Source organism: Panthera onca, chromosome C2, assembly GCF_046562875.1.
Source record: "Panthera onca isolate mPanOnc1 chromosome C2, mPanOnc1 haplotype 2, whole genome shotgun sequence".
NCBI lineage: Eukaryota > Metazoa > Chordata > Mammalia > Carnivora > Felidae > Panthera > Panthera onca.
The window spans coordinates 83,407,484-83,432,714 of NC_138347.1; the positions used below are offsets into that span (position 1 = coordinate 83,407,484).

The 25,231-nt window shown below is 41.6% G+C and overlaps 1 protein-coding gene across 2 annotated transcripts in view; it reads left to right on the forward strand.

Annotated features, from left to right (window-relative positions):
• The first annotated feature begins 3,660 nt into the window (after positions 1 to 3,660).
• PARL (presenilin associated rhomboid like) overlaps positions 3,661 to 25,231 on the forward strand; it is a 57,062-nt gene continuing 35,491 nt past the window's right edge. For both annotated transcript variants that reach the window (XM_060639341.2, XM_060639342.2), the window contains exons 1-3: positions 3,661 to 3,793; positions 22,591 to 22,786; positions 23,276 to 23,416. In XM_060639341.2, the coding sequence (XP_060495324.1) occupies positions 3,669 to 3,793; positions 22,591 to 22,786; positions 23,276 to 23,416 (462 nt within the window). In that variant the 5' untranslated portion in view covers positions 3,661 to 3,668. The remainder of the gene's footprint in view (positions 3,794 to 22,590; positions 22,787 to 23,275; positions 23,417 to 25,231) is intronic.

Consider the following 25,231-nt stretch of genomic DNA (forward strand, 5'->3'; position numbering starts at 1 on the left):
GGAGCATCAGGTGATGAACATCAGGGTGATGGAAATGTTCTGTATCATAACTGGTGATGGCTCTACATGGGATGTATTTGTCAAAAGTCATAGAACTATATACCTGAAAGGGTGAATTTCATTGTATATAAATCATGTCTCAATAAATCTGACTTCTAAGAAAGGCACGTCTTTTTTTTTCCTCCTTTGAGGTATTTAGAAGATGTACATATGAATTCATCAACATTTCAAGTTAGTAGGATATCAATCGTTGCTGCTACACTGAGCTGGGTGATTCCCATTAGAATTAAGGAAAGTTGATGTATTAATTAGCCTCTGGCCTTTTCGCAAGCAAGCTTACCAGTTCCTCTAGACTTTGTGAAATCTTGAAGCTTTCTCACAGACAACTCATTTTCTGTGTGGAACCATACCTATGGCCTGGAGAGTCCAGACTGGGACCCACTGAGCAAGTTGGGTCCCAGAAAGTAGCAGAGAGACTGGGGGTTTCCTGTCTGGGGTCTCCCCCATCCCTTCCTCAAGGTTGGCAGCTGTTTGTGGCCCAGGCAGGCTATAGGGTGGAGGAAACACCTAATCCAGGACCCCTAATCCAATCCCTTTTTGCCTCCCTCTCCTAAGCCTCTGTCAGTTCTTGCCCTGTTAGAGCCCCTCTGGAGTCTCCTGTTTTCTGCCAGCAACCAAACTCATTGGCTTGCAAATAAGGTAAAATGAAATCCCAGACTCGACACCTATGACATAGCCAAAGGGAATTTATTTTAGTTTCTCAAACAAACCATGCCCTGAAGGACATCACAAACACTATTCTCTGCCTAGAACATTGCAGTTCTTCCCTACTTTTGGTCACCTCCATCCGTTTCCCTGGGAAGCATTCTCCCTGCCACCTGTTCTGTGGTATTTCCCCCTTCTTCTAAACTCCCATAGAGCCTTCTGTTTCTTGGCTCATAGCACTTCTTGCAGTGTGTTGTAATTGCCTGTTTATTTACTTGCTCCCTTCTCCACCAATAGAGCAGGATCTCTGGGAGGTCAGAGATAGTGTCTTCCAAAACACATCCTAGTATATTGCCTGGTATACTGAAGGTGTTTAATAAATATGTATTGGATGAATACAGTATTAGAGTGATAAGCATAAAGCAGTATGAAATCACAAATAGAGGCCATATAAATCAGAGTGGAGGACTGAGAAATATCTCAAAGGAAGCCAGAATGTCACCCCAAAATATGCCTCTTCGACATAAAAATTATTTTGAGCTGAAGGCAATTAAGAAGTAAATGCAGAAAAAGCTCCCCTTTTTCTGCCTAAAGGCAGGAAATGTCTCCTTTCCTCGAGACAGACTCTTAACAGCCCAAAAGCCAGAGACCAGGGACCGGAGTAATCTGCAAATAAACCTTGTAAAACTAACCCTTATCTTTAGGTGGGAAGGAAGCTAGGTAGCTAGCAACTACCTAGCCCTAGTTGGACTACCTATAATCTGAACTTCATTGCCAGTTATTCACAAATTATTGTTTCTTTGTCTAAAAGATATAAAAATTTCCTGGTCTCTTCTTCAGATCTTTGTTCTATTGTGAAGACTCCTATGTACATGTAAAAATAAAATAAAATTTGTATGCTTTGCCACTGTTAATCTTCGTTTTTTAGGTTTATTTATTTATTTATTTTGAGAGAGAGAGAGAGAGAGAGAGAGCACGAACAGAGGAGGGGCAGAGAGAGGGAAAGAATCCCAAGTAGGCTTTGTGCTGTCAGCATAGAGCCTGATACAGGGCTTGATCTTATCAACCATGAGATTGTGACCTTAGCTGAAATCAAGAGTCAGGTGCTTCAGCAAAGGAAACAATCAACAAAACTAAAAGACAACCAATGGAATGGGAAAAGATATTTGCAAATGACATATCAGACAAAGGGCTAGTATCCAAAATCTATAAAGAGCTCACCAAACTCCACACCCAAAAAACAAATAATCCAGTGAAGAAATGGGCAGAAAACATGAATAGACACTTCCCTAAAGAAGACATCCGGATGGCCAACAGGCACATGAAAAGATGCTCAACATCGCTCCTCCTCAGGGAAATACAAATCAAAACCACACTCAGATATCACCTCACCGCCAGTCAGAGTGGCCAAAATGAACAAATCAGGAGACTATAGATGCTGGAGAGGATGTGGAGAAACGGGAACCCTCTTGCATTGTTGGTGGGAATGCAAACTGGTGCAGCCACTCTGGAAAACAGTGTGGAGGTTCCTCAAAAAATTAAAAATAGACCTACCCTATGACCCAGCAGTAGCACTGCTACGAATTTACCCAAGGGATACAGGAGTACTGATGCATAGGGGCACTTGTACCCCAATGTTTATAGCAGCACTCTCAACAATAGTCAAATTGTGGAAAAAGCCTAAATGTCCATCAACTGATGAATGGATAAAGAAATTGTGGTTTATATACACAATGGAGTACTACTTGGCAATGAGAAAGAATGAAATATGGCCTTTTGTAGCAATGTGGATGGAACTGGAGAGTGTTATGCTAGGTGAAATAAGTCAGGCAGAGAAAGACAGATACTATATGTTTTCACTCTTATATGGATCCTGAGAAACTTAACAGAAACCCATGGGGGAGGGGAAGGAAAAAAAAAAAGAGAAGAGGTTAGAATGGGAGAGAGCCAAAGCATAAGAGGCTCTTAAACTGAGAAAAACTGAGGGTTGATGGGAAGTGGGGGTGGGGGGGGGGTAGGTGATGGGCATTGAAGAGGGCATCTTTTGGGATGAGCACTGGGTGTTGTATGGAAACCAATTTGACAATAAATTTCATATAAAAAAAAAAGTCAGGTGCTTAACCCACTGAGTCACCCAGGCACTCCTCCTGTTAATATTTAGCAGTTTAATTTTCAGACCTGGCCAGGGACCTCAAGAAAATGGAGGAAAACTTTTTCCTCCCCTACAGCCTGCTAGAAAAGATGACAATTGAGGTTGGTCTGAAGGACAAGTTGGTTAGGTAGGTTGAGTAGGGAGAGAAGGGGAAGGTGTTTCAGACAGTGAGAATGGTATATGAACTCTGGAGAAGCAGGTGCCTTTAAGAAACTGCAAATCATACAGTTTGACTGCAGCTAAGGTCGGAGGGCAGGATGGAGTGGCAGGAAATAAAGCTGCCTGACAAGTAGGCAAGGTTGACTCATGAAGTTTGTATTTCACCTAGAATCCGGAGTTTCATTTCAGGTTTGGACTTTTTGTTAAAGATCTGAGGCACATCCTCTTAAGTATGTCATAACATGAAACTAAGAGATCAGAAAAAAAGAGAAGTAATATAAGAGAACTTGGGTTGCAATGACGGTTCCTCCACTCCTTTCTGAGCCTCTGTAAACCAGCGATGATAATGGCCGCCTCAACAGTTTTGCGAGGATTACACGCAGTAACTTCGGTAAAGTCCCTGGTACGTGGCATTACTCAATGAGTGCTAGTTTTTCCGTCTTTTTTTCCTCTGGACCTCATGTGCAAACCAGGCGGAGGCCGCGCCGCTCTCCGAGCGCCGCGGAACCGTTGGGTGCGTTGGGCCTCCGCTCAGCCGTGCAGGGGCGCTCTAGGCTGCTCCTCGGCGCTCTATGGTTTTTCCTTCGCCCCGGAAGTGGTTCCGCGGCAGGGGTTCGTAAGGTCGGGCCATGGGGGGGCAGAGGTTGGGAAGATGGCGTGGCGAGGCTGGGCGCAGAGAGGCTGGGGCTGTGGCCGGGCGTGGGCTCCGCCGGCGGGCGGCCGCAGCTGCGAGGAGCTCACTGCGGCCCTGGCCCCGCCGCGACTGCTCGGACGCAGGTAAAGATCGCCTCTCCTGGCTTCTTTCTCCTCGGTTCCTCAGCTCTGGCCGAGCATCCTCGGGGGTGCAAGCCGTGGGGTCTCTGGAGCTGCCTTCGCTCACCCCTCTCCTCACCCGTCCCTTCCGGTTTCCGTCCTGCTTTCTTCTCTCTCCTCCGTCCAGTCCTCGCTTCTCGCCGCGCCACTCTGCCCCGAGCCGGGGTGCACAGTGACCGGCCCTACTCTCCGTGAGCTCGCGCGGGCTGTTCCTTTTCCCATCAGGAAGGACGTGGGGGGAAGGGGAACTAGTCTCTGAGGGCTGAGGGCGTGCAACCCTCATAATCCCGCGAGGAAGTTACTGGTACCATATTTTTAAGTGAAGCGGTGACACAGGTGTTAGAATAGCAGAATTGAGAGTTTATTCTCTGTCAGTCTTTATAAACCTCTGTTCTACAATTATTTTCTTTAGCGTTAAGAGAAAGAACTAAGGGAAGACGGGGTCAGAAGAGGGCATCCCTTTGCCTTCTACGAAGTCGTAGGAAAGGCTTTTTTTTTTTTTTTTTTTTTTTTTTTTTTTTAAGAATGGAGACCCTGGAATATTTTGTTTTCACATGATTTGGAAAGAAAACTACAGTACTGGTTTTCCCGAGTAGAAGCTGTATGAAGAGTGTTGTCTATCAGTGTTTGCTGCTTTTGTTAATTCACTTCTGAATTAAGAGAAGAGAAAAATCCCTCAGCTGTCCAAGATTTTGATGTGTATTTAACTTGAAATTTGTTCCTGGGTGTTTGTTTGTTTGTTTGTTTGTTTTGAGAGTGAGTAGGGAGAGGGGCAGAAGGAGAGAGAATCTCGAGTGGGCTACACGCGCAGCATGGAGCCCGACACCGGCTCCATCCCACTACTCTAGGATCATGACCTGAGCCGAAATCCAGAGCGGGAAACTCAACCAACTAAGCCACCCAGGTGCCCCTTGTTCCTGTTCTTTAATCCGGAGTTTCATCCTTCCCCGTTTGAGTTGGAGTTGGTTCCAGATGCCTGGAATCCATCTGATTGTTGGTAGCAAGGAAAGGTAGAGCGTTCAACAGAGGGGCGGCCAGTAGCAAATATTGAGGGTCCATACTGGTAGAGCCATTACCCAATTTTAAGAATCACCTGGAGTGCTTGTAGAATGTATTTTCCAGGCCTCACCCCAGTTCTATCAACTCAGAAGGAGGGTAGGGAGTGGAAGAGCCTGTAGTTCTTACAAGGACTGCAAGTGAATCAGGATAGGGATTTGTGAAAACTTGCATACACACTGTACTTTAACTTCATGATACACCTTAAACATGGAGATTCAGGCACTAATCTTAAACTCCCGGGGAGGTGGAGAATGAGAAGGTCAGGTGGAGGTGGTAATAGATTTCAGGGGTCCAGGTTCCATAGTTTATCCCAAATCCCTATCAGAATTGCATGATTTGAGGGGAAAGAAAAATTAATATGGCTATTAGGAAACAACAGGTGTGTTAATATTAAAAATATGTGTAAGGAACGGAAAGTGAAAGACATTTTTGAGAGTGTGCGTGTGCCCGTGTAAGTAGGGAAAAGGGCAGAGAGGGAGAGGGAGAATCCCAATCAGACTCCGTGCTGTCACTGCAGGGCCAAGGCAGGTCTTGATCCCATGTACTGTGAGCCTAAGCCAAGAGTAGGACTCTCAGCCAGTTGAGCCACCCAGGTACTCCTCATCTTTTTTTTTTTTTTTTAAGCTTGCCATTTATTTGCAGAGTTGGAAAAGGACATTTTTATGGTTGCGTAGAAAAATGTGCATTACAAAAGAATATGAGTAAGCCTGAAATAGTATATATGCCTACTCACCTCTGGAAACAAGCACTTTAAAGTTAATAGGAAGAATGAGTTACCTTGTATGTAACTTTATTAGGTCTGCTTTGACTTCTTGTATTTCTAAGATTAGTATACAGAAGAATGAAGCTAGAGGTGAGGTTAAAAAGCAGAGTTCTGGGCTTAATCCTTGTGATTCTGTTATGATAGGCCTGAAGCATGGCTGAGAATTTGCACTACAGGTAGTGATATAGAAGTTCTGTAAACTGGCAGGTCTAAGGCGGTCCACCAGCTAAAAATGGTTTCTACATTTTTAAAGGGTTGCAAAGCAAAATAATATGTGACAGATGTTTCTTCAACTAAAATATTTAGTCTCTGTTCCTTTACAGAAAAAGGAAAAAATATCAGGCTCTTCAGAAGCTTTACCATATTCAAATTTCTGGCAGCACTTCTGAGAAATGGTTTAGTGTTGAAAGAAGCCTGCATGATTTCATTTGTATGGGAGTATCTAAGAGAATAGTTGGTTGTTCAATTATTTTCCCTGTTTAATTTACCATCTGTTAACTCAGGATAGGTTTTAAGAAAATAATTTGGTCATGCAAGTGTTTGTCAAAATCCCCTCTCCCCTAAAAACATTTATTTTTAAGTGGAATGACTTTATGTATCCTTGGACACATGCTGTCTCCATTTGAACATTAGGCCATTTCTACTCAATTTATTCATGAAAATCTTTAATAACATAGACATTAGTGCCGACTTGTACTTATACCCAAGTTGCACTGTTAAAAACAACTCACAAGACAATTCATCATTATGCCAGCTAATACATAGATAATACTTTTTTCTATTTAAAAGTTATGGGATCATGTTAAAAAATTGAACTATAACAATTATATGGCCAGTAGTGACTCAGGTATTCATGAGATCTTCCCACTTTGAGTGCATTAGACTGCTTTCACAAATTCCTGGTTATTGGCGGAAGGACCAAAACAGCAGAGCTAAATGGCGGGCATGTCTTTATGAGATGGTATATGCCTCTAATACCCCTCTCCTCCCATTCCGCTCTCCCCTCACACCATCCATTTTATCATGTTGTTTTTGTTTTCCGAATTTACTTAAGGTAAGTGATTTATTAAGTCATCTTTTCCATCTTTTGCACCGATGTGAATGGGTAGCACTAAAGAACCTAAGCTTGTAAATATCTCTAACATTTGCAATTGGAGACATTTATCATGTTTTTCCTTCTTGTTGTTGCATTTTAAGAAATTTAACACAAAACTCCCCCTAAAGACAAATGTACTTTGTCATATAATGTGTGATGAAGTACTCCATCTAAAAGCATTTTTGTAAAAAAAAAAAAATTTTGTACTAACAGAAAACTGTACTCTAACCAATCTCAGTGATTAGGGGAATTTATTGGTTTTTGCAGTTAAAAAAGTCCAGAAGCAGGACTGGTGAAACAAGATTTGGTGTTTCAGATTGTCACCAGGATTCCATTTTTCTTCATGGCTTGGCTCTGCTTCCTAAGTGTTAGCTTTATTCTCTCAGCATGCTGTCTCATTCTCATATCTCAAAATGGCTGTTAACAGCTCTTGGGACTATATACTTTTAGGTTCACATCCAGCAGAAAAAGTTCTCCAGTATTCAAACCAAGTCTTGAAATTGAATTTCACTGGACCAACTTGGCCTGATTTGAGATACATGCCCATCCTTGAATCCTTTGAAATTGGCAGAGAGTGGGGTGTGTAGGTTAGCTTAAGCTAGTCCGGAGCTTGGGTGCCTCCCCCAACCAAATGGCTAGAAATTCCAGGACACTGTTACGAGAGGGAGAAAAGGGCATGGATGCTGGGGGTCAGTGAGGAATGCTTACTGTCAGCCCTAGTTAAATTTTTGTGTTTAAATTCTTTGTTACAAATCTGAATTTTTGTTAGTCCTAGTTAAATAGGATTAACTTGTACATAACCTTTTTTTAAGTTTATTTTGAGACAGAATGTGTGAATGGCGGAAGGGCAGAGAGGGAGAGAGAGAAATTTCCCAGGCAGGCTCTGCACTGATAGCAGAGAGCCTGATGCGGGGCTCGAACCCACAGACCGTGAGATCATGACCTGAGCCAAAGTCGGATGCTTAACTGACTGAGCCATCCAGATGCCCCTGTACATAACCATTCTAATTGAAGTAGAAATATTGTTGGGGGGGGTGGTCAGGTTCTAGCTCCTTGCTATTGAAAGTGGTTTGTGGGAAGGTTCCGGAAGATGGCGGCGTAGGAGGACGCGGGGCTCACAGCGCGTCCTGCCGATCACTTAGATTCCACCTACACCTGCCTAAAGAACCCAGAAAACCGCCAGAGGATTAGCAGAAGGGAGTCTCCGGAGTCAAGCGCAGACTAGAGGCCCACGGAAGAGGGTAGGAAGGGCGGCGAGGCGGTGCGCGCTCCACGGACTGGCGGGAGGGAGCCGGGGCGGAGGGGCGGCTCGCCGGCCAAGCAGAGCCCCCGAGTCTGGCTGGCAAAAGCGGAGGGGCCGGACAGACTGTGTTCCGACAGCAAGCGCGACTTAGCGTCTGGGAGGTCATAAGTTAACAGCTCTGCTCGGAAAGCGGGAAGGCTGGAGGACAAAGGGAGGGAGAGCTGCTGAGCCCCCGGACGGCAGAGCTCAGCTTGGCGGGGAACAAAGGCGCCAGCGCCATCTCCCCCGCCCATCCCCCAGCCAAAATCCCAAAGGGAACCAGTTCCTGCCAGGGAACTTGCTCGCTCCGCGCACCCAACTCTGTGCTTCTGCGGAGCCAAACCTCCGGCAGCGGATCTGACTCCCTCCCGCTGCCACAGGGCTCCTCCTGAAGTGGATCACCTAAGGAGAAGCGAGCTAAGCCTGCCCCTCCAGCCCCCGTGCACCTTGCCTACCCACCCCAGCTAATACGCCAGATCCCCAGCAACACAAGCCTGGCAGTGTGCAAGTAGCCCAGACGGGACACGCCACCCCACAGTGAATCCCGCCCCTAGGAGAGGGGAAGAGAAGGCACACACCAGTCTGACTGTGGCCCCAGCAGTGGGCTGGGGGCAGACATCGGGTCGGACTGCGGCCCCGCCCACTAACTCCAGTTATACACCACAGCACAGGGGAAGTGCCCTGCAGGTCCTCACCACGCCAGGGACTCTCCAAAATGACCAAACGGAAGAATTCCCCTCAGAAGAATCTCCAGGAAATAACAACAGCTAATGAACTGATCAAAAAGGATTTAAATAATATAACAGAAAGTGAATTTAGAATAATAGTCATAAAATTAATCGCTGGGCTTGAAAACAGTATACAGGACAGCAGAGAATCTCTTGCCACAAAGATCGAGGGACTAAGGAACAGTCACGAGGAGCTGAAAAACGCTTTAAACGAAATGCAAAACAAAATGGAAACCACGATGGCTCGGCTTGAAGAGGCAGAGGAGAGAATAGGTGAACTAGAAGATAAAGTTATGGAGAAAGAGGAAGCTGAAAGAAAGAGAGATAAAAAAATCCAGGAGTATGAGGGGAAAATTAGAGAACTAAGTGATACACTAAAAAAAAATAATATACGCATAATTGGTATCCCAGAGGAGGAAGAGAGAGGGAAAGGTGCCGAAGGGGTACTTGAACAAATTATAGCTGAGAACTTCCCTGAACTGGGGAAGGAAAAAGGCATTGAAATCCAAGAGGCACAGAGAACTCCCTTCAGACGTAACTTGAATCGATCTTCTGCACGACATATCATAGTGAAACTGGCAAAATACAAGGATAAAGAGAAAATTCTGAAAGCAGCAAGGGATAAACGTGCCCTCACATATAAAGGGAGACCTATAAGACTCGTGACTGATCTCTCCTTTGAAACTTGGCGGGCCAGAAAGGCTTGGCACGATATCTACAGTGTGCTAAACAGAAAAAATATGCAGCCGAGAATCCTTTATCCAGCAAGTCTGTCATTTAGAATAGAAGGAGAGATAAAGGTCTTCCCAAACAAACAAAAACTGAAGGAATTTGTCACCACGAAACCAGCCCTACAAGAGATCCTAAGGGGGATCCTGTGAGACAAAGTACCAGAGACATCACTACAAGCATAAAATATACAGACATCACAATGACTCTAAACCCATATCTTTCTATAATAACACTGAATGTAAATGGATTAAATGCGCCAACTAAAAGACATAGGGTATCAGAATGGATAAAAAAACAAGACCCATCTATTTGCTGTCTACAAGAGACTCATTTTAGATCTGAGGACACCTTTAGATTGAGAGTGAGGGGATGGAGAACTATCTATCATGCTCCTGGAAGCCAAAAGAAAGCTGGAGTAGCCATACTTATATCAGACAAACTAGACTTTAAATTAAAGGCTGTAACAAGAGATGAAGAAGGGCATTATATAATAATCACAGGGTCTATCCACCAGGAAGAGCTAACTATTATAAATGTCTATGCGCCAAATACCCGAGCCCCCAGATATATAAAACAACTACTCATAAACATAAGCAACCTTATTGATAAGAATGTGGTCATTGCAGGGGACTTTAACACCCCACTTACAGAAATGGATAGATCATCTAGACACACAGTCAATAAAGAAACAAGGGCCCTGAATGATACATTGGATCAGATGGACTTGACAGATATATTTAGAACTCTGCATCCCAAAGCAACAGAATATACTTTCTTCTCGAGTGCACATGGAACATTCTCCAAGATAGATCATATACTGGGTCACAAAACAGCCCTTCATAAGTTTACAAGAATTGAAATTATACCATGCATACTTTCAGACCACAATGCTATGAAGCTTGAAATCAACCACAGGAAAAAGTCTGGAAAACCTCCAAAAGCATGGAGGTTAAAGAACACCCTACTAACGAATGAGTGGGTCAACCAGGCAATTAGAGAAGAAATTAAAATATATATGGAAACAAACGAAAATGAAAATACAACAATCCAAACGCTTTGGGATGCAGCGAAGGCAGTCCTGAGAGGAAAATACATTGCAATCCAGGCCTATCTCAAGAAACAAGAAAAATCCCAAATACAAAATCTAACAGCACACCTAAAGGAAATAGAAGCAGAACAGCAAAGGCAGCCTAAACCCAGCAGAAGAAGAGAAATAATAAAGATCAGAGCAGAAATAAACAATATAGAATCTAAAAAAACTGTAGAGCAGATCAACGAAACCAAGAGTTGGTTTTTTGAAAAAATAAACAAAATTGACAAACCTCTAGCCAGGCTTCTCAAAAAGAAAAGGGAGATGACCCAAATAGATAAAATCATGAATGAAAATGGAATGATTACAACCAATCCCTCAGAGATACAAACAATTATCAGGGAATACTATGAAAAATTATATGCCAGCAAATTGGACAACCTGGAAGAAATGGACAAATTTCTAAACACCCACACTCTTCCAAAACTCAATCAGGAGGAAATAGAAAGCTTGAACAGACCCATAACCAGCGAAGAAATTGAATCGGTTATCAAAAATCTCCCAACAAATAAGAGTCCAGGACCAGATGGCTTCCCAGGGGAGTTCTACCAGACATTTAAAGCAGAGATAATACCTATCCTTCTCAAGCTATTCCAAGAAATAGAAAGGGAAGGAAAACTTCCAGACTCATTCTATGAAGCCAGTATTACTTTGATTCCTAAACCAGACAGAGACCCAGTAAAAAAAGAGAACTACAGGCCAATATCCCTGATGAATATGGATGCAAAAATTCTTAATAAGATACTAGCAAATCGAATTCAACAGCATATAAAAAGAATTATTCACCATGATCAAGTGGGATTCATTCCTGGGATGCAGGGCTGGTTCAACATTCGCAAATCGATCAACGTGATACATCACATTAACAAAAAAAAAGAGAAGAACCATATGATCCTGTCAATCGATGCAGAAAAGGCCTTTGACAAAATCCAGCACCCTTTCTTAATAAAAACCCTTGAGAAAGTCGGGATAGAAGGAACATACTTAAAGATCATAAAGGCCATTTATGAAAAGCCCACAGCTAACATCATCCTCAACGGGGAAAAACTGAGAGCTTTTTCCCTGAGATCAGGAACACGACAGGGATGCCCACTGTCACCGCTGTTGTTTAATATAGTGCTGGAAGTTCTAGCATCAGCAATCAGACAACAAAAGGAAATCAAAGGCATCAAAATTGGCAAAGATGAAGTCAAGCTTTCGCTTTTTGCAGATGACATGATATTATACATGGAAAATCCGATAGACTCCACCAAAAGTCTGCTAGAACTGATACATGAATTCAGCAAAGTTGCAGGATACAAAATCAATGTGCAGAAATCAGTTGCATTCTTATACACTAACAATGAAGCAACAGAAAGACAAATGAAGAAACTGATCCCATTCACAATTGCACCAAGAAGCATAAAATACCTAGGAATAAATCTAACCAAAGATGTAAAAGATCTGTATGCTGAAAACTATAGAAAGCTTATGCAGGTAATTGAAGAAGATATAAAGAAATGGAAAGACATTCCCTGCTCATGGATTGGAAGAATAAATATTGTCAAAATGTCAATACTACCCAAAGCTATCTACACATTCAATGCAATCCCAATCAAAATTGCACCAGCATTCTTCTCGAAACTAGAACAAGCAATCCTAAAATTCATATGGAACCACAAAAGGCCCCGAATAGCCAAAGTAATTTTGAAGAAGAAGACCAAAGCAGGAGGCATCACAATCCCAGACTTTAGCCTCTACTACAAAGCTGTCATCATCAAGACAGCATGGTATTGGCATAAAAACAGACACATAGACCAATGGAATAGAATAGAAACCCCAGAACTAGACCCACAAACGTATGGCCAACTCATCTTTGACAAAGCAGGAAAGAACATCCAATGGAAAAAAGACAGTCTCTTTAACAAATGGTGCTGGGAGAACTGGACAGCAACATGCAGAAGGTTGAAACTAGACCACTTTCTCACACCATTCACAAAAATAAACTCAAAATGGATAAAGGACCTGAATGTGAGACAGGAAACCATCAAAACCTTAGAGGAGAAAGCAGGAAAAGACCTCTCTGACCTCAGCCGTAGCAATCTCTTACTCGGCACATCCCCAAAGGCAAGGGAATTAAAAGCAAAAGTGAATTACTGGGACCTTATGAAGATAAAAAGCTTCTGCACAGCAAAGGAAACAACCAACAAAACTAAAAGGCAACCAACGGAATGGGAAAAGATATTTGCAAATGACACATCGGACAAAGGGCTAGTATCCAAAATCTATAAAGAGCTCATCAAACTCCACACCCGAAAAACAAATAACCCAGTGAAGAAATGGGCAGAAAACATGAATAGACACTTCTCTAAAGAAGACATCCGGATGGCCAACAGGCACATGAAAAGATGTTCAACGTCGCTCCTTATCAGGGAAATACAAATCAAAACCACACTCAGATACCACCTCACGCCAGTCAGAGTGGCCAAAATGAAGAAATCAGGAGACTATAGATGCTGGAGAGGATGTGGAGAAACAGGAACCCTCTTGCACTGTTGGTGGGAATGCAAATTGGTGCAGCCGCTCTGGAAAGCAGTGTGGAGGTTCCTCAGAAAATTAAAAATAGACCTACCCTATGACCCAGCAATAGCACTGCTAGGAATTTATCCAAGGGATACAGGAGTACTGATGCATAGGGGCACCTGTACCCCAATGTTTATAGCGGCACTCTCAACAATAGCCAAATTATGGAAAGAGCCTAAATGTCCATCAACTGATGAATGGATAAAGAAATTGTGGTTTATATACACAATGGAATACTACGTGGCAATGAGAAAAAATGAAATATGGCCTTTTGTAGCAACATGGATGGAACTGGAGAGTGTGATGCTAAGTGAAATAAGCCATACAGAGAAAGACAGATACCATATGGTTTCACTCTTATGTGGATCCTGAGAAACATAACAGAAACCCATGGGGGAGGGGAAGGAAAAAAAAAAAAAAAAAGGTTAGAGTGGGAGAGAGCCAAAGCATAAGAGACTGTTAAAAACTGAGAACAAACTGAGGGTTGATGGGGGGTGGGAGGGAGGGCAGGGTGGGTGATGGGTATTGAGGAGGGCACCTTTTGGGATGAGCACTGGGTGTTGTATGGAAACCAATTTGACAGTAAATTTCATATATTAAAAAAATAAAAAAAAATTAAAAAAAAAAAAAGTGGTTTGTGAACCATGCTTAGGCATCTTGGACCGTGGTGGCAAAATTATTTTGTGAAAGGCCAGATAGAAAATGACCAGGCCACATATAGTCTCTGTCACATACTCTTTCTTTTCCTTTAAATAATTCCTTGGGCCACCTGAGTGGCTCATTCTTTTAAGTGTCAGACTCTTGATTTCGGCTCAGGTCATAATCTCATGGTTCATAGGGCCCCCCACCTCAGGCTCTGGACTGACAGCTGAGGGTCTTGCTTGGGATTCTCTCTCTCCCTTTCTTCCCCTACCTTCACGCTCATGTGCCCTTCCCCTCCCTCCCTCCCTCTCTCCCCCCTCTCTCCCCCCTCTCTCCCCCCTTCTCCCCCCCTCTCCCCCTCTCTCCCCCTCTCTCCCCCTCCCTCCCTCCCCCTAAATAAGTAAACTTTAAAAAAAAATGTTTAAAAATTTAAAACTTAGCTGGAGGGCCAAATCCACCATACAGGCCAAAGTTTGTCCTTTTGCAAGCTTGTTTAGAAATGCAGAATCTGCTATTTTCCTCACCCCAGGCTTACTGATTTGGAATTTGATATTAACAAGATCCCCAGGTGATTTGTATATATACTTGAAGTTTTTCCCAAACCTGTGGTAAATCCTAACCCTGGCTGCACATGAGAATCAGCTGGGTAGCTCTTTAGTGATGCCTTCATGCCACCTCTGGAGACGAATTGGTATGAAGTGGAGCCATGGTACAGTATTTTTTAAAATATTTTCGAGAGAGAAAGAGAGTATGCACTTTTGTGGGAGGGGGGTGGGGGGGGGAGAAGCAAAATGGGAGACAGGATCCGAATGGGGCTCTGAGCTGACAGCCCAATGCATGGTTTGAACTCACAAACCATGGGATCGTGACCTGAGCTGAAGTCAGATGCTTAACTGACTGAGCCACCCAGGCACCCCATAGTACAGTATTTTTAAGAGCTCACTAGGCAATTCTTATGTGTAGTATAGGGAAATAAAAGCTGTTTTTCCTGTACCAATCTTACGCTCATTGGCTAGGGCCCTGTATAGACTGACAAAAGATGGATTCGCAAGAGAAAAACAAGCTTGTGAACGTGTGCATTGCACATACACGTGGGGGCACTCCCTGATGAATAACACAAAGTTAGAATCTGGGTTTATATAGCATTTGAAAAACAACAAAGTTTTAGAGAAATGAGAAGACAAAGGACAAGGACTTTTGAGTTTTTAGGACAGCAAACTGTGGGGAAGCAATATATGAGGGAGCTAATGGATATAAGGCTGTTAGATTTTTCTGGTGCCTTCTCTGGGCACATAAGGGTCTAGAGTTGTCTCTTGATTCTATTTTTCCTGGTGGAGGATAGTGGGTACACCTTTACAAATTTATATCCTACTTTTAGGCACATGGGGGCAGGGCAGAGTTTTTCTTATATCTGCTTCTCAGCTGCACTCAGCTCAAAACAGTCCTTATGCCACGGTGGCATGTTCTGCTCTTCAGGAGCCGGGATTGAGAATTACTGTTCTGAGACTAAGCTTTCAGTCGTCACTGCCGCTGCCGCAACTGATGGTAGATTAAAAAACATGGCAGCAGTAATTCACAGCTCCTCTCATCCATTTCTCTTATCTATTTCTCTATTTCCTGAAGCTGGGTTGGTCTTGTGGTTTGTTCTGACCAGTAGCTTGTGGCAGAAATAATGTACAAGGTCCAGAGTCTGAGCCTTGAGAGGCCTTGCAGCTTTCACCTTTTCCCTCTTAGAACACTCCCAACTGCCATGACAGAAGCCCCCACTAGCTTGATTACTGAGAGACCATTTGGTGAGAGATGGCCAGCCGATAGCCCATACAGGCCCCAGGTGTGGGAGTGAGGCCATATTAGACTGCCCAGCTCCAGTTGAGCGCTCAAAGGACGGGTTGTGTAAGTGACCATAGGTGAGACCAGAAGGACTGCCCTCCTGAGGGCAGCTAACTTAGAAAGTCTTGAGAAATAATTACGGTTTCAGGACAGTTAAGTTTTGGGGTGGTTTGTTATGCAACAATAAACGAGAAGACTGGGGAAGCTGCTGCCAAATCAGGATCTGCTGACCTAAGTAAGAACTATGCTGCCTTCACCATTATTTTCGCTTGCAAATTGATACCTTATGTCTTGCCTTCTTATTCAGTTTTGACTTCAGGTATTGAATAGGTATAACACTAATCAAAAGGACATCTGGAACCTAACTGAAAGGATACCTGGGAAACACAGTTTTTAGGTTTCCAGCCCCTGTGGTGTATGAATATGTGCTGGGTAATAGGAATAGATGTTCAGTGAACCAATACATTGTACTTAATTCTGTCCAACAAGGTCTGTATGTCTAACTGTAATTCCCAATAATATGTTCTTTATATATATATGTGTGTGTACATATACACACACATACATACACACACACACACACACTTTTTTTTTTTTTTTTTTAAGATTTTAAATCTACACTCGTTGTCAGGCTCAAACTCACAACCTGAGTTGCATGCTCCACTGACTGAGCCAGCCAGGAGCCTCTGTGTGTGTGTATTTTTTTGTTTTTTTTTTGTTTTTTTTGGTTTCACCTTCAAGATACATATATTTATTTTTTTTACTTTCTATAATTTATTTTTTATAATTTACATCCAAGTTGGCACATGGTGCAACAATGATCTCAGGAGTAGATTCCTTAAGCCCCTTACTCATTTAGCCTATCCCCCTGCCCTCAACCCCTCCAGCAACCCTCCATTAGTTCTTCATGTTTAAGAGTCTCTTATGGTTTTGTCCCCCTCCCTGTTTTTGTATTATTTTTGCTTCCCTTCCCTTATGTTCATCTGTTTTGTATCTTAAAGTCCTCATATGAGTGAAGTCATATATTTGTCTTTCTCTGACTAATTTTGCTTAGCATAATACCCTCTAGTTCCATCCACGTAGTTGCAAATAGCAAGATTTCATTCTTTTTGACTGCCAAGTAATACTCCATTATGTGTGTGTATGTGTATATACACACACATCTTCTTTATCCATTTATCCATTGGTGGACATTTGGGCTCTTTCCATTCTTTGGCTACTGTTGATAGCACTGCTATAAAATTGGGGTTCATGGGTCCCTTCGAAACAGCATACCTGTATCCCTTGGATAAATATCTAGTAGTGCAATTGCCGGGTGGTAGGGTAGTGCTATTTGTAATTTTTTGAGGAACCTCCATACTTTTGCAGAATGACTGCACCAGTGTGCATTCCCACCAGCTGTGCAAAAGAGATCTTCTCTCTCCACATCCTTGTCAACCTCTGTTGTTGCCTGAGTTGTTAATGTTAGCCATTCTGACAGGTGTGAGGTGGTATCTCATTGTGATTTTGTATTTCCCTGATGAGTGATGTTGAGTATTTTTTCATGTGTTGATTGGCCATCTGGATGTCTTCTTTAGAGAAGTGTCTATTCATGTCTTTTGCCCATTTCTTCACTGGATTATTTGTTTTTTGGGAGTTGAGTTTGATAAGTTCTCTATAGATCTTGGATACTAACCCTTTATCTGATATGTCATTTGCAAATACCTTCTCCCATTCCGTTGGTTGCCTTTTAGTTTTGCTGATCGTTTCCTTCGCTGTGCAGAAGTTTTTTATTTTGAAGAAGTCACGATAGTTCATTTTTGCTTTGGTTTCCTTTGCCTCCAGAGACGTGTTGAGTAAGAAGTTGCTGCAGCCCAGGTCAAAGAGGTTTCTACCTGCTTTCTCCTCGAGGATTTTGGTGGCTTTCTGTCTTACATTTAGGTCTTTCATCCATTTTGAGTTTGTATCTGTGTATGGTGTAAGAAAGTAGTCCAGGTTCATTTTTCTGCATGTCGCTGTCCAGTTTTCTCAGCACCATTTGCTGAAGAGACTGTCTTTATTCCATTGGCTATTCTTTCCTGCTTTGTCAAAGATTAGTTGGCCATATGTTTCTGGGTCTATTTCTGGGTTGCCTATTCTGTTCCATTGATCTGAGTGTCTGTTTTTGTGCCATGTGTGTATTCTTAATATATGTACTCTGCATCTGAATTTAACCCTGGAGCCAACTTGTGTCACGTATTCTTGGTGTCCTTGGCCTCATACTTATTTCTAAGGTGAATATTATTCTCAGCAAAAGGTCTGAGTTTGCTTCAAGTTTAGATTCCCGACCTGGTGTGTTTGTGTTCCTTTTCAAACATTGTACTTCAGAATTTGAAATAAGTCGATGAGCTGTGGAAGTAATCTTTCATTAGATCTGATTGAGTACGTTTCTTCTATTATTATACCATTAGAGATACAAAGAAGTCTCATTCTTCATCTTTCTTGGTCTAATAAAAAAAAGTAATGCCAGAAAACAACACTGGGTTACAACTTGTGGTCTTTAAAGGGAACATATTCCTGTTACTTTATGTCACATTTTTGTTTTTTGGGCCAAAGTGGTGATGTTACTTTATTTATTAACCTAGCTCCGTGTTGCTTTGAATTGTTTAATAAAAATTAAATCCAGAGGCACCTGGGTTGCTCAGTTGGTTAAGTGTCTGACTTTGGCTCAGGCTATTATCTCACAGTTCGTGAGTTCCCATCCCAAGTCAGGCTCTGTGCTAACAGCTGGGAGCCTGCTTCAGATTCTTTGTCTCCCTCTCTCTTTGCCTCTCCCCCACTTGTTCTCTCTCTCTCTCTCTCTCTCTCTCTCTCTCTCTGTCTTTCTCTAACATAAACATTAAAAAATAATTTAAAAATTCAATTGTAGAGTGTTAACATTTGCCACCTAAAGATATTTTTAGTGTTTTTATTATTTTGAGAAAGAGAGCATGAGCAGGAGCGGGGCAGAGAGAGAGGGAACGCAGGATCCGGGCTCTGAGCTGTCAGCACAGAGCCTGACGTGGGGCCCAAACCATGAGATCATGACCTGGGCTGAGGTCGGAGGCTAACCAAACTGAGCCACCCAGGCGCCCCAATATTTGCCACTTTAAAGGTGTTGTCATGAATACATTTGACTGTAAGTAAATTTATTGTTTAAATGAGGGGGGTAGTTTGGGGTGCCTAGGTAGCTCAGTTGGTTAAGCATCCGACTTCAACTCAGGTCATGATCTCATGGTTCGTGAGTTTGAGCCCTGCGTCAGGCCCTGTGCTGACAGCTTGAAGCCTGGAACCTACTTCACATTTTGTGTCTCCCTCTCTCTCGCTGCCCCTCCCCCACTCACACTCTGTCTCTCTCTCTTTCTCTCTCTCTCAAAAATAAAAACATAAAAAAATTAAAAATAAATGAGGGGAGTAGTTTAAGTAGATGGAGGTAAGTGGCTACTGTCTGCTCAGTGGGTTAAAAATGTCAGTATTTGAATCTCTTGGCATTCAAGATGACTGCCCCGGGGCAGCTGGGTGGCTCAGTCAGTTAAGCACCGGACTTCCGGCTGAGGTCATGATCTCACAGTTCACATCGGGCTCTGTGCTGACAGCTCAGAGCCTGGAGCCTGCTTTGGATTCTGTGTCTCCCTCTTTCTCTGTCCCTTCCCTATTCACGCTCTGTCTCTTCTTCTCTCAAAAATAAACAAATATTAAAAAAAAGATGACTGCCGCAAATCTAGGCATTTACATCCCCATTCAAGGCAAACAGAAGGGGGGAGGGGTGTGACCTTGGTGATATGCCAGTTTTTATCAGATAAGCAAAATCTTCCCAAGAGGTACCTAAAAAATTCTTTTTTTGTTTTTTAAGTGTATTTATTTGTTATTGGAAGAGAGAGAATCCCAAGCAGTCTCCATGCCAGCAGCACAGAGCCTGACATGGGGCTCCAACCCACAAACTGTGAGATCATGACCTGAGCTGAAACCAAGAGTCAGATGCTTAACCGACTGAGTCACTCTGGGGAACCCCTAAAAAACTCTTGTCTCTCATTTTGTCAGAATTCTGTAATATGGCCACCTTCTGCCATAAAGGATGCTGGAAAAGTGAAGATACTTATCTTTTTTAGTCTCTGCAGAAAAAGGCAAGAGAAAAAGAACTAGACATAGATTTGGGATTAGCTATTTAACAGTATTTGCTAAGAGATATTCATAATTCTGGTAACAGGGCTCTGAAGGAAGTTCAGAGCCAGTCAAGGCAACATTGCCTTTGTTTGAATAAGTTCATCACTTTTCAAAATAGATTTCCTTGAAAAGAATAGCACTTATTTAGAAGTATAAGTTATGAGTTATTAAAGATTTGGAGGTAAATTACTTTATCACTATTGCCCACCCTCACAATGTGACTTCTGAGAAGTTGATTTGTGGAGTGGACTCAGACTTTTCAAAGAGCATACTAGGCAAGTAATAGTAATAATAGTCACTATGCCATTTTTCTGAGTTTCATTTGTTTCCAGATGCCTACTAGACACCATCTAGGTATCCTACAATGCTAACAATACTTGATGTGTGTAAGTGTTAAGTGTATGGCCCATGGATTGTGGCAAATGTATACACCTATGGAACCATCACTGAAAGATAAACATTGTTTTGCTCAACAGTGTTCCTGAGATTGATCCATAATGTGTGATCAGTAGTTTTTTGTTGAGTAGTACTGCATTGTATGAATATTCCACAGTTTATCCTTTCCCCTTTTGATGGAAATTGAAGTTCCAGTTCTTTGGCTATTAGAATAGAGCTGCCATGACCACAAGCATTTTGAACACTGCCCAACATGGAATTTTTCATGTTTTATCTTCCAGTTTCCTATTTTGGTGCTTCTGATTTCCCTTGTCTTGGTGAATACTACCATCTTCCTTTCAGTTATTCTTAATAGAACTAACAATCATTCTTGACCTCCTTCTTCTAATATAATTATTGACCTTTGTTAGGGACTGGGCTTAGTGATAGAGGTACAGTGAATACAAAATTGTCCAGTTGTGGTAGAGGCAATAGTTGACATAAGTAAAAGAGTCTATACAGGTTGCTTTGGGACTCTAGGAGTCCAAAGGAGACCCCCACTCTGGGCTTCCTGGAGGAGGAGATAAAGGTACCAAAGGGAGGTACCAGACAGAGGAGTAGCCCTGCTGAGTTTGATGGAAGAATGGAAAATTATTGTGGGGTTTAGAGCAGGAGAATGACATTACATTTGTGCTTAATAAAATGTGGAGGATGAATTGGAGTGGGACAATATTAGAAGCAATGAGACCTGTTAGAAAATAGTAGAGTATTCCAAGTCAGAAGGGATGAACTAAGGAGTTGTATTGGAACTGGGGAGAGATTTTTGGCCCTCTGAAGAGGCATTTGAGGAACTGTTGAATGTTTGAGAAAAAGTGGTAGGAGAAAAAACAATACGTTAAGATAAAATGTTTGGAGTTAAGTAAGCTGTTGCTGTAATCCAGGCATGAGGTGAGGGACTAAGAATGAAAAAAATATTTTTATTTGACAGAGTTTGTTTTTCATTGGACGGAAAGAGTAAAGGAGAGAGAGAACTCCAAAATGACCTCTAGATTTTTTAACCTCAGTGATTGAAAGAACTGTGGTCTCTCCAAAAGATTGAGGATGTCAGCCATTTGCAACTACGTGGATGGAACTAGAGAGTATTATGCTAAGTGAAATTAGAGGAAGACAAATATCATATGACTTCATTCATATGAGAAATTTAAGATACAAAACAGGTGAACATAAGGGAAGGGAAGCAAAAATAATATAAAAACAGGGAGGGGGACAAAACATAAGAGACTCTTAAATATAGAGAACAAACTGAGGGTTGCTGGAGGGGCTGTGGGTACGGGGATGGTCTAAATGCGTAAGGGGCATTAGGAATCTACTGTTGAAGTCATTATTGCACTACATGTTGCACTAACTTGGATGTAAATTAAATAAATTAATTAAAAAGAAAAAGATTGAGGATGTCAGAAAATGGAGCTGTTTATAGAGGTGGAGTTTTCTTTTAATACATTGGTTTTAAAGTAATTGGGAGCATATCCAAATGGAAATATTCAGTATATGGTTGGAAATACAATATAGAAGATGGAAGTTAAGACTAAAGAAATATATTTGAATCGTTTACTTACAAGTCATCCAGGCCACAGAAATACATTTATTCTTCAAAGTTTTGGAAGGCCTTTCCGATTTCTGCTTTCAAGGAGCTTTGAGTCTGGAAAGATGGTATGTTTAGAGTACAATGGGAACAAACAGAAAGGGGATTCTACGTTGTCTACTTAGGAGAAGTTACAGTTTTACAAAAGAAAAAAAAAAGAGATTTGTATCGGTTGAATGGAGAGTGTGTAGAGGAACTATTGGAGCCTTTGAGAATATCTGTCACTAAGGGATAGGAAAAAAGAGCCATGAGGAAAGTGAATTTGAAGAATAGGGAATGCAATCTTACGGGAACTAGGCAGAGCTGGTAAGTATCATCGATAGTGTCAAATATTTTGAGGTCAAGCTATGAGGACTCAAAACAACAAAACCTGGGTGAGCCTGGGTGGCTCGGTTGAGCGTCCGACTTCGGTTCAGGTCATGATCTCACGGTTCGTGAGTTCAGACTCCATTTCGGGCTCTGTGCTGACAGCTTGGAGTCTGGAGCCTGCTTCGGATTCTGTGTCTCCCTCTCTCTCTGTTCTTCCCCCGTTCATGCTCTGTCCCTCTCTCTCTCCTTCAAAAATAAATAAAAACATTTAAAAAAAATAAAAAATAAATAAAGTTGCTATATTTTTCTAGAAAGGCACGGTTCAGTGTTTTGACTTTGAATTCTACCTGGGAGTAGGCATCTTGGCTTCTTTGGAGCTACAGAATGAGAATGAACTAAGATGTTGATGATGGCAGGCCAGGGGTGAGGCTCATAGAGGTTGATGTTTCCAAGACAGTGCTCTTGGTAATCTCTTATTTTCCCCTTAAAGGTTTAACTTTTTTATTCAGCAAAAATGTGGATTCAGAAAAGCACCCAGGAAGGTTGAACCTAGAAGATCAGACACTGGAACAACTGGTGAAACATACAAGAGAAGTGCTTTGATTCCTCCTGTAGAAGAAACAGTCTTTTATCCTTCTCCCTATCCTATAAGGACCCTTATAAAGCCCTTGTTTTTCACTGTTGGGGTAAGTGCTCATGTCACTAGGAGTCACCTAACTTGCTGCTGGTGTAGTGTTGAAGTACTGTTTGTCCTATTTGGTCTATCTTAAAGGCAAGTGGAGGGGGATTTAAAGGATCTGGGTATCTGGGGTCATGAATGATTACAGGAGAATGTGAATTTAATAATTACTATTAGAATCTGGTTCATTTATGTAAGCCCTGGAGAAGAAACTTATGGGCCTCTTATTTGGGGTAACTTTTCATGTGATACTAAGTTGATACTTTGAATTTTATTTGAAAATTTCTGGCTGTAAACAGGCTCCAGGGTACTGTGGAGTTAATAAAATGTGGGAACAGTTAAATATTCTTTTCACCTAATAGGTTTTACTGTGCCAGATGTTCCTGTTCCTTCTGTTGCTTTGTAAGAAGCAATGAAAATGAAATATTTTCCTTGGAACTATGTGTAGGTCTATTTCTCTTTTGAATTTATTTTGTGATATATTAATTTTATGTAGTTTACAGGCTGTGCATTTGGATCAGCTGCCATTTGGCAATATGAATCACTGAAATCCAGGGTCCAGAGTTATTTTGATGGTATAAAAGCTGATTGGTTGGATAGCATAAGACCACAGAAGGAGGGAGACTTCAGAAAGGAGGTAAAGATAAACATGGCTTTCTTCTAGTTGATCATAAATTTTGAAGTCTGGTTATTTGTGAAGTGTTTTTAGTGACTGACGACCTTTAGATCAGCAAATATGTAGTTAGTGAATTTAATATTCTTCTTTAGAGTCATTTCATTGTGGTGAGTATTTACTTATGCTTTGTATGTCTGGCAGTATTGTACTTGACAGTGTTCCAGGAAGTTTGTACCTCTACCCACATGTATCAAAAATCAAGTTGCTAAAAATTAATGTTGTGGTGTCTCTCTCAGCCCTACTAAAGTTGAAGGGCTACTGTTTTGTATCACCTTGCTGGATTATTTTAGAGTCCATATTAGAATCATAGGCAGTTTTTCAAAACATTTATGCTTCAGGTACAGAAATAGTATGTAGATTTTATTTTTAAGTAATCTCTACACCCAGTGTGGGGCTCATACTTACAGCCCTGAGATCAAGAGTCATATGCTCTACTGACCACACCAGCTAGGCACCCCTATTATGTGGATTTTAAAAAGCTTGGTGACATGTTTACATACCTTTGATAAATACCCTCTATTTCTAACTGCTCAGGGCATGAGGATGCAAGAAAAGGGTACAAATACAGAGCTTTTAGAACTTTTCATTATTTCACATGTAAGTTGGTGACCCTCTTTCAATTTCTTAACTGTTTTTTTGTTTTACAAATATTGCCTTTCAAATAAAATATATTTATGTCATTTGACAATACTTATTGAGCACTGAGGCCTTAAGTTAATATGTGGATCCAGGTTCATTTGGTTTTCAAGTACCTTTGGTTTTTTTGTGTGTGACACATGCCTCTCTACTTGGGAGAGAAGGTTGATGTCCGCTTAATTTTCTCCTAATGATAATTCAGCGTTCTTCAAAGTACAAAGAAGTATTCATTCTTCGTTTCCCCATAGACATGCAAGTAGCATGAGCCATACCTGTTTTAGAGAGGCTTGGTGTCAGAAGGACAGTGGGTGTAATATTTGCAGGTGAAAGCTACAATAGTTAACAGTGATTTATTCAGTACAATATGTTTGAGGAGGTAATCACACTGACCTGTTCCATAATCTTGGATTCCTTAGAATGCTATGGGTTTCCAGCACATGGCTGTATTATAAAGTTTTGATGGCCCAGTTGGTTCTTTAGAATGGTGAAAAGTGACACAAGCAATATACATAATCTTTTCCAAAGATGGATTTGTTTATACTAGGTAAACAAATGATAGGTTATAAAATATAAAATCCATGCCCATTAAAGAAAATTAAAACAATACATAAATATAACATGGGGAGCAAAAGCCCTGGGAACCCCTGCCACACCACTATATATTGTAGGGAGTAAGGTCTGAAAGCTCATACACAATTGAATTATAAATACAAAAATGGAATCATTGTATATGCATCAATATACATACTGATCTGTAACTTTTTTTTTTTTTTTTAACGTTGGATTTCTTTCTGTATTGGTATACAAAGTATGGTTCAATTTCATAGTTAGAATTTGTTTTTTAGGGGCACCTGAATGGCTCAGTTGATGAAGCATCCAATTCTTGATCTCAGCTCAGGTCAATCATGATCTCCTGGTTGGTGAGATCGAGCCCCATGTTGGGTTCTGTGCTGATAGTGCGGAACCTGTTTGGGACTCTCTCCATCTCTGCCCCTCTCTGTGCGTGGTTTTTTTTTTTTTTTTTTTTTTTTCTCCTCTCTCTCTCTCTCTCAAATAAATAAACTTAAAAAAGATATATTTTTTACTTTAAAACTTTAGTCATGGAAAAATTTCAAACAGATTTAATAAAGAAAAATATAA